Source organism: Sminthopsis crassicaudata, chromosome 6 (genome assembly GCF_048593235.1).
Source record: "Sminthopsis crassicaudata isolate SCR6 chromosome 6, ASM4859323v1, whole genome shotgun sequence".
In the NCBI taxonomy this organism is placed as follows: domain Eukaryota; kingdom Metazoa; phylum Chordata; class Mammalia; order Dasyuromorphia; family Dasyuridae; genus Sminthopsis; species Sminthopsis crassicaudata.
In genome coordinates, this window is record NC_133622.1 from 240,862,483 (window position 1) to 240,871,436 (window position 8,954).

The 8,954-nt window shown below is 35.4% G+C and overlaps 1 protein-coding gene across 1 annotated transcript; it reads left to right on the forward strand.

Annotated features, from left to right (window-relative positions):
• Nucleotides 1-826: 826 nt before the first annotated feature.
• Nucleotides 827-1,759, forward strand: LOC141546880 (olfactory receptor 5W2-like). The gene has a single exon (XM_074275034.1). The coding sequence runs from the start codon at nt 827-829 to the stop codon at nt 1,757-1,759; it is 933 nt and encodes a 310-aa protein (XP_074131135.1).
• The last annotated feature ends 7,195 nt before the right edge of the window (nt 1,760-8,954 follow it).

The following is an 8,954-nucleotide window of genomic DNA, read 5'->3' on the forward strand; positions in this document are numbered from 1 at the left end:
TAGCACTTTGCTAAGCTTTAAGCATTGTATAAAAGCCACTGTGGTCATTTTTCTTACTCTATGGTTCAAAGTCACTGGCCTCATGTTCTTCCTCAAACATGACACTCCATCTCCTCACTATGGGCATTTTCACTGATCTCTTCCAATGCCTGGAATACCTTACTGCTTCATTTTTACCTTCTGACTTGTCAGGCTTTCTTCAAGTCTCAGGTAAAATCCCATAGTACTTACATTTCTAAATTCTCCTTCTTGTGTGTACCTTCCTTCTCTTACTTATCTCTAATTTCACACACACACACACACACACACACAGAGGAGATGTACATATAAATGAATTTCTGACATATATACATATGTGCCATAAATAATATATATATTATATATTCAGATATGTCTCATATAGTATTATATTATCATTATCAATGATACTATGTAATTTAACATCAGTTTCCTGTGATAGTAATAAACAAACAAACAAACAAATAAACAAATAAATAAATAAATAAATAAATAAATGTCTTCTTCAGTATCCAATTCATGTTACAGGTGATATGGTATTTTAAAACTTTAAAGAAATATTCAACCAGGAAATTTCAACATGGCTTCTGTTCTTTTAAGAATTTTCTTTGGAGAATCATTATCTGGAGAAGGTAAAATTAGATATATTTATTTGACATTAAGCAGCTAATGGAAAGAAGCTCTCTTTTATCTATTTTGCAGATGAGAAGCACTCTAAAAGTTCTACATCTATCAGCTTTAAAAGAGTAAAATATTCCATTTCTCTGGATTCTTTTTTCAAAATTACAGAAAAGAAAACAAAGCAGGGATGATGGAAAGGAATTACTCCAACCCAAGTGAATTCATATTCTTAGGAATCACTAGTGATCCAGAGCTAAAAGTTATGTTTTTTGTACTCTGTCTTATCACATATTTGGTTATTGTTTTAGCAAATCTTGGGATGATCATCTTAATCAGGATAGACCCCCAACTGCATTTGCCTATGTACTTCTTCTTTAGTCACATGTCCTTCTGTGACCTCTGCTACTCCTCAGCCATTGGCCCCAAGATGCTGGTGGACTTCTTTGCCAAAGACAAATCCATTCCCTTCACTGGTTGTGCTTTGCAACTATTTTTCTTTTCTTTGTTTGGAGATTCCGATTGCTTGCTATTAGCAGTAATGGCCTTTGATCGCTACATGGCCATAAGCAACCCTCTCCTTTATACAGTAAATATGTCTAGTCGGGTATGTTACTTATTAATTGCTGGTGTCTACATGGTGGGGTTTATAGATACTCTGATCGATACTATCTTAATGTTCACACTGAGTTTCTGTAGGTCCAATAAGATTAACCATTTCTTCTGTGATATCCCTCCCCTTTTATCTCTCTCTTGTTCTGATACTTATATCAATGAGCTGATGCTCTTCATCATATTTGGCTTCATTGAATCAGTCACCATTTCAGGAGTCCTCATCTCATACTGTTACATATTTTTGTCTGTGTTTAAGATCCACTCAACTAAAGGCAGAGGTAAAGCCTTTTCTACTTGCAGCTCTCACTTAACTGTTTTTACTATTTTCCAGGGTACTGTCCTTTTTATGTACTTCAGACCAAGTTCTACACGTTCACTAGACCAAGACAAAATGACCTCCTTGTTTTATACCCTTGTCATTCCCATGTTAAATCCCTTGATCTACAGTTTTAGAAACAAAGATGTGAAGGAGGCTCTGGGAAGGCTGAGAAACAAACTGGGTTTTTAACTTCATTGTTTTAATCTCATTGGCTTGGAGAAAATTAAGAGTGTTTAAGTATATAAACATGCAATGAAGTCATCTAAAGTATACTGAGGTATTTCTGTCCTGTCATGTTATTCTTTTTAATTAACATGCGTACAATCTCAGAATTTCAGAGAGAGACAATAACCTGAAGTTTCAATATTCTTAATTCTAAATTTTCTCTGCAATAATTCTATAAGTGGCCTGGATGTCCATATATTCCTCAAAGAGCAAAGTTTTCTAGGAGAATTTACATGTGAAAAAATAATATCCATAAGCAAAATTAGAAAAACTAAATGATGCATAGTAGATTGAATCTTTTCCTCTCTTTTTAATGGGCACTCAATCCTGAGAAATTTTTTTCTTTAACCAAAATCTTATATAATGACAGTATATCATGGAAGTCTTCATCATGGGAATATAATGTTGGATGATAAATAAGGTAATTGTATCAAATGTCAACACTGGCATTGGAATATAACTAATGAAAAACTATTTAACTTTTCTACATCTAAATTTCCTAAGCTATAATATCAGCACAATCATGCCTGTATTATTCATACTACACACATATGGTTTTGATCAGACCTGTGATTTCATTTATTCAAGAATATATAAATAAGGAATCAGAACCTGTGCCAATTTAGATGAGAAGTTCTAACTCTTTCAGGATAACACTATCATTTATGTTTCAAAGATGGAAATGAACTCATTAGCAGAGAGCAAGTATCTAAACAATCAATTTGTTGTGATGCTCAAATTTCAAAATTGTTTTTACTTGCCAATATTAACTCTACAAATAGATCCTCATTTTTAAAATGCGTATTAGAGCAAATTGGAGCTTCTGTGAAATATTGTCTTTAATTATGTAAACCAGAATTGCTGGGTATGAAATAATTTTATTCTTATAATTTCTAATTATCTGAACAGCTCTCTTTCAGTTTCTAAATCAAATACATATGGATAATATAGACTTTTTTATATTTTTAGCATTTCAAACTCTCTCACCATTTCTCTGTTGTAATATAGTTAATAATTCTTACATTTTCCAGTTACTCAATTGTAATGAAAAATATTTACATTAAAAATTATCTAAAATAAGATTTTCATTGAGATTAAGAATTACTTACACTGGATTTGAGTGAATTTAAACATCATCCATGATTGTACACCCAAGTTTAAAATATGAGAGAGGTAAAGAGAAAGAAAAAGAGGGAGAGAGTCAAAGATGGAGAGAGAGACAGAGAAAGAAACAAAGACAGAAAGACAGAGTGAGAGACAAAATATAGTTTGAGCACAAACACTGAGATACTCTGACTTGAAATGTTCATGGAATACTTTTTTATTAAAGATTTTTCTTTATAAAGCATATGCATGGGTAATTTTTCCAACATTTATTCATGTAATACTTCACAGAAAATGTGAACCTTGCTCTGAGGTAGAAAGAAGTAGAGATTTCTTTGGGTACACGTTTTGTTTCAGTGGATATTTGAGAAAATGTGCCATCTTGCTTATTTGAAGTGTTTGGAAACTATGACTGTGAAATATTATACTGTCACATTCAATAATTATATTTATTGGCTTTAATAACCTATTTTATTGTGTCATTTTCTCTCTTTTATATGCATTCATACATGGAATTAATTTCTGAGGACATTAGAAAAGAGAGTTTTATCTGGAATTGAAAGTAATGATGTAAAAACATCAATTTTAAGTTAAAATCAAATAATATATGGAAAAATATTGTATAGGCAGTGTGAAGTAGGAAGGAGATTAGAGAGGAAAGGAATATCATTGATGTATGAGGAGAATCAAAAATCATTTTAATTTTATAGATATGTCAGCATTAACTGTAGGGCATATTTGGTACAATAGTACTACATGGGCTTGTAGTATTACAAAAGGAAAGAAAAGCCAAAAAAAAATCGCAAGGACTTACTTAAGTTTGTGTAGACAGCAAGAGGCAGAGTCAATCTTTAAAGCTCCCTTTCTCTGTTGCCAAATTCACTGGTTTCTTATATTATGGGAAGTGTACAAATTTCTCGATCCTTACAAGAGAATATTTAATAGTATGTTATAAAAGGAAATAAACTCTAAAACTCTAAATAGCTAAGTTCTAATTTAAGTTATATTTTATCCTCTCTGTATATTCTTGAACAACTTTTGCTTAATCTATGGGCTATCCTTATTTTAATGAGAAAAAGGCATATAGTAAGCTGTCTAAAAGACAATAGAAAATTTAATACATAACAATAATGATCTCCAAGCATTGCAAGTTGAAAACTCAGTACCTGGCTACACTAAAAGAACTGAAGGGTGAATTACTTTAATCTACATTGGATTCCTGGTATTTCACCAGATGAAATGTTTGATGTTGAGAAACATTGACTAAGCCAGCTGGTTGGCTAAAACCTTGAAGGAAAATTCAGAGTGGCACACAAATGCACATTCCATAATGATTCTAATCATAATGTGAGTCTTGATAATAAACTAGTGATATCTGGGAGTAGTATTTCCTGGAAGGAAGGCTCAAAATGGATTATATATGTAGACAGACATATACAAAGCAATATTATATATAGCTTATGAGTAGATATGTATATGTGTAAAACAGATGAAGTAGTCATTTGGGAAACAATTTCACCTAATTGTTTTGGGTCTCTTTGGAGTATGCTAGAAGTGTGAGGGAAGGGAAATTGAGTCTCCCTAAAGATTCTAAATTGGGTAGAAAATAGTGTAAATTGATCTGAATGTATATATGTGTCTCATTATTAAAAGTTTTCCTCTTTATATCTTCCCCATACAGTTTCAGAAAAAAATTAATATCATTATATAATTGATTCAATTCATCGTCCATTATAAGACAAAGTAGAGAGGAATTTTTTTGGCAAAGAAATGCTAGGTCATGCAAAATAAACTATTATAGTGAACTGTTTCTCAGAGATGGAAAAGAAGTAATGAGCCTTAGCTGAAGAGACCATATCATGAAAGCATTTGACAAGTACTTTGATATTTCAGAAAATATTTTTCTCATTAAGAAACTAATGAGGTAGAATTAGCTTCATTTTATAAGTAAAGAAACAAATGCTCAGATATCTTTACTGTCAAAAAGTTGATTATAGAGCTAGTAATATTGGGACCAGAATTCAAAACTATCTCATTTAAATTTAAGGCATCATATTTTCTTTAATTTACTGCACTGACCCCTCAAGCATCAGATGCTAGAAAAATCACAATATTCTCCACATTTCCCATTTCAAATAAGTTGAATATTTCTTCCTTTTTAACTTTTCCCAGATGCTCCCTTATTTTCTTTCTAACAAGGAATAAAACAATTTTAATTTCCTAATGAAATTAGGCTAATGATTGGATAACATATTAAAAAAAAAAACCATAACATTTGTGCTTCATCCACATCACGATTCTGTTTGTGTCTAAAAGTAAAGATTCAATGATAATTGCATCTTTTCATATGAATTTCTTTAGATTCACTTTATTATGCTATCAACATAAAAAAGATTTTCAATTTTCATTCTTCCCCTTCCTTTATTAAAACAAAATATAATTTCTTCCAATATTAGGACTTTTGTTCCCATTCAAAATAGATAGCTTTCATATATTTCCCAGCCATAAATTCACTTCTCTCTTCAAATTACCTATTTTATACTTCAAAATCATGAAAGGTACCCTTCAAGAAATTATCAAAGAAAGTGTCCCTGTATTCTAGGACCAGAGATTAAAAGAGAAACAAAAATAATCTAGTGATCACCTCCTGAATGTATCACACACACAGTCACATATACACACAGAGACATAGGCAGAGAGGGAGAAACAGAGACAGGACAGAGAAATAGAAAATGACAGAGATAGAGAGGGTGAGAGACAGGCAGACAGACAGAGACGGAGAGAGAGAGAAAGAGAGAGGCAGAGAAATAGAGAGAAAACGAGAAACACATGGGGAGGAAGGGAGAGACAAGGCACACACCTGAGTTGAATATGGGGGAATGATATCTAAAAGGTTAAAATTAAGGTATGAGAGAGAAATGTTCTATGAGAAATGGGATCAGGGAGATGGAATGGGATAAATTATCTCATGAAGAAAAAGCCAAGACAAAGACTTTAACTGAATGGGGGAAGAAGGGGAAATTAAAGGGCAGCATGAATCTTATTCTAATCAGATCTAGTTCAAAGAGAAAATAATACACACAATGAAATGGGTAAAAAAAAATCTATGTTTACCAAACAAGAAAATATGAAGGGAAGATGAGAGAAGACAAGGTGGAAGGAGAAGCATTCTGGGAAGAAGTTGGAGGGCAGAGTATTTTTCCCACACATAAAACAAATTTTGGACTCAGAGTGAACATAAGCTAGTTAAAAACAAATAAAACTTGGGGCAGAACAAGGATGCAACTGTAAGGACTGGAAGAAATACTCCAGGCTGAGGATTAAACAAGGTGAAGTTCAAACACTTCTGGGCTAACTTCACAGAAACATCCACCTGGGATCCTGGGGTCTAGCTGGGGTCAGTGGGAACCACAGGAACTTTCATCAACTGGCCAGCACACAGAGTTTGGGTCTGAGTCTGCCCAGACTGAGGAAACCTCTGTTTGTTGGAATACATGGGAGAGCTAATGGAATACTTGTGAGCCAACTAACAATGGCTGCTGGAGATCCAACCTGGACCTGCAGAATGGATCTCCTCTTGTGAGAGAATGATGCAAGGAGACTAAGAGGCAGTTGCTTTTCTCTGACCTCTCTGACTCAGAGATTATTGCATTGTCTGACCTCCCTTCTCTTCCCTCTGCTTCCAATTTATCTCATTCCCAGTCTGCAACCGCTTTGTGAGCAAGGGCTGCCTTGCAACTCGTTCAGATGTTATAATCCACAGCTGTGAAGGCTCTTGGAGAATTGACGTGAACCTTGATATCTGAAGATGAAGAATGCCAGGTCCAACTGTGCTATTAAGAAAGAACCAATACACTGGGAGGGCAGAAGCAGTGGGGAAGGTATGTTGCTGGTGGGTTCCTTTCCTTTTTTTTTTTTTTTTTAATCTGTATGGGATACAGGCCCAGTAGAAGCAAAGCTGGATCAATTGGTATGCACAGTTTCATAGCCCTTTCAGCATCTTTTCAAATTGCTCTCCAGAATGGTTGAATCAGTGTACAACTGCACCAACGATGTATTAGTGTCCCAGTGTTCCCCCATTCCCTCCAACATCCATCATTATCTTTTCCTGTCATCTTAACCAATCTAGAAAGTATGAAGTGGAATCTCATAGGTGTCTTAACTTGCATTTCTCTGATCAATAGTGCTTTAGAGCACCTTTTCATATGACTAGAAATGGTATTAAATTGTTTGTTCATATCCTTTGGCCTTTTGTCAATTATACAAAGGCTTGGATTCTTATAAATTTGAGTCAATTCCCTATATATTTTGGAAATGAGGCCTTTATCACAAGCTTAGAATGTTATTATTATGTTTTTTTGCAGTTTATTACTACCCTTCGAATCTTTATTACATTGGCTTGTTTAATAGAAAAAATTACTTTTTCATTTAATATAATAAAAATTATATATTTTGTGTTCTATAATGAACTCCATTTCTTCTTTGGCCACAAATTCCTTCCTTCTCTATAGATCTGAGAGGTAAACTATCCTTTGTTCTTCTAATTTGTTTATAATACTATTCTTTATGTTTGAATCATGAACCCAATTTGATCTTATTTTGGGATATGCTATTAGGTGTTGGTCACTGCCTAGTTTCTGCTATACTAGTTACCAATTTTTCCAGCAGTTATTGTCAAGTAATGAGTTCTTATTTTAAAAGCTACCATCTTTAGATTTCTCAAATTCCAGATTACTACAGTCATTGACTATTTTGCCCTGTGAACTAACTCATTCCATTGATCAACTACTTTATTTCTTAACTAGTATTAAATGGTTTCTATGACTTCTGTTTATAATACAGTTTTAGATCTGATAGGGCTAGGACACCTTCATTTGCAATGGTTTTCAAGAATTCCCTTGGAGAACAGGGCGGAGCCAAGATGGCGGAGAAGAAACACACGACTCTGTGAACGTCCTTACTCCCTCACAACCAATTAGATAAATCAGCCTCAGAAAAAGCCCTGGACTGATAGATACCACAAGGACTGGAAGCACGACTTACCAGCTGAAGAGAATCTGGAGTTTCAACAGAAAAGGTCAGTCCCCAGGGGAGGAAGAAGAGAGGCCAGCACAGACGGCTGGGTGCTAGCATACTGCGCCAATCGCGCTGGGAAGGGCTCTGGGATCAGAGAAGCCACTGAGATAAAGGAACCTGCCACAGGCTGTTAGCTCTTCTCTGCTTATTATATAGCAGTTCAGAAGAGAAAGCTAAAACACCTTAAAAATTCAGAAAGATTAGATTTTCCAGGACCCTGGGGGTGACTCAGCAGATCTCGGCACCAAGGGATGTGGCCTCAGCTACCTCCTGAGAATAGTTAAGAGATTGACAAGTTGGTGGATACGGCCCAAGGCAACACACACTGCCTAGTTTAGCTGGAGGGAGTGGAACTCAGCTCCAGGAAGTCCCAGAGAAGCGGAACCTTTGAACTAGGGACCATGGTTTCTGGCAGACACTTCCAGTTTGAGCGCAGGGGCTTTTCACGTCACCTGCTGCAGACATCCACGCCCCAACGGGACACATGGGCTAGGCTTTGTGCTGCCTTTACTGTTCAGTCTCAACCTCAGGGAAGCCGCTAAAACACAGCACCCTCGGAGCACAGCAGTGCTAATCACCTCTGAGGCACTTCCAGGGAGGGGGTGGGGAACTCTCTCCCAGAGCTCTATCTTAGCTCAGGCACAAGAGCCGCTGCATCCATCTGGTCTGGGAGGAAGCTGGTAAAGAAGTAAATAAATAATTTCCTACCCCAGGGACAGACCTCAAAAGATTTTTAAAATATGAACAAAAAAGCCAGAAAAACCATAGATTTCTTTCTACACAGAGAAAGAGCAGGTATCCAACCCCGAGGAAGTTAACAGCAGAGAGACAGCAGATAACAAACTAAAGGGGAATGATTCCTGCCCACCATCACATAACTCTCTCTTTGAAGAGACTATTAAAAAATTAAGGGAGTTTGAAGAAAAATGGGGAAAGGAAAGGGAAGCAATGATAGAGAATAACAACGTCCTGAAATTGG

Excerpts from the sequence above, each read along its gene's own strand:
- LOC141546880 (XM_074275034.1), top strand. The coding sequence starts at position 827 with ATGATGGAAAGGAATTACTCCAACCCAAGTGAATTCATATTCTTAGGA.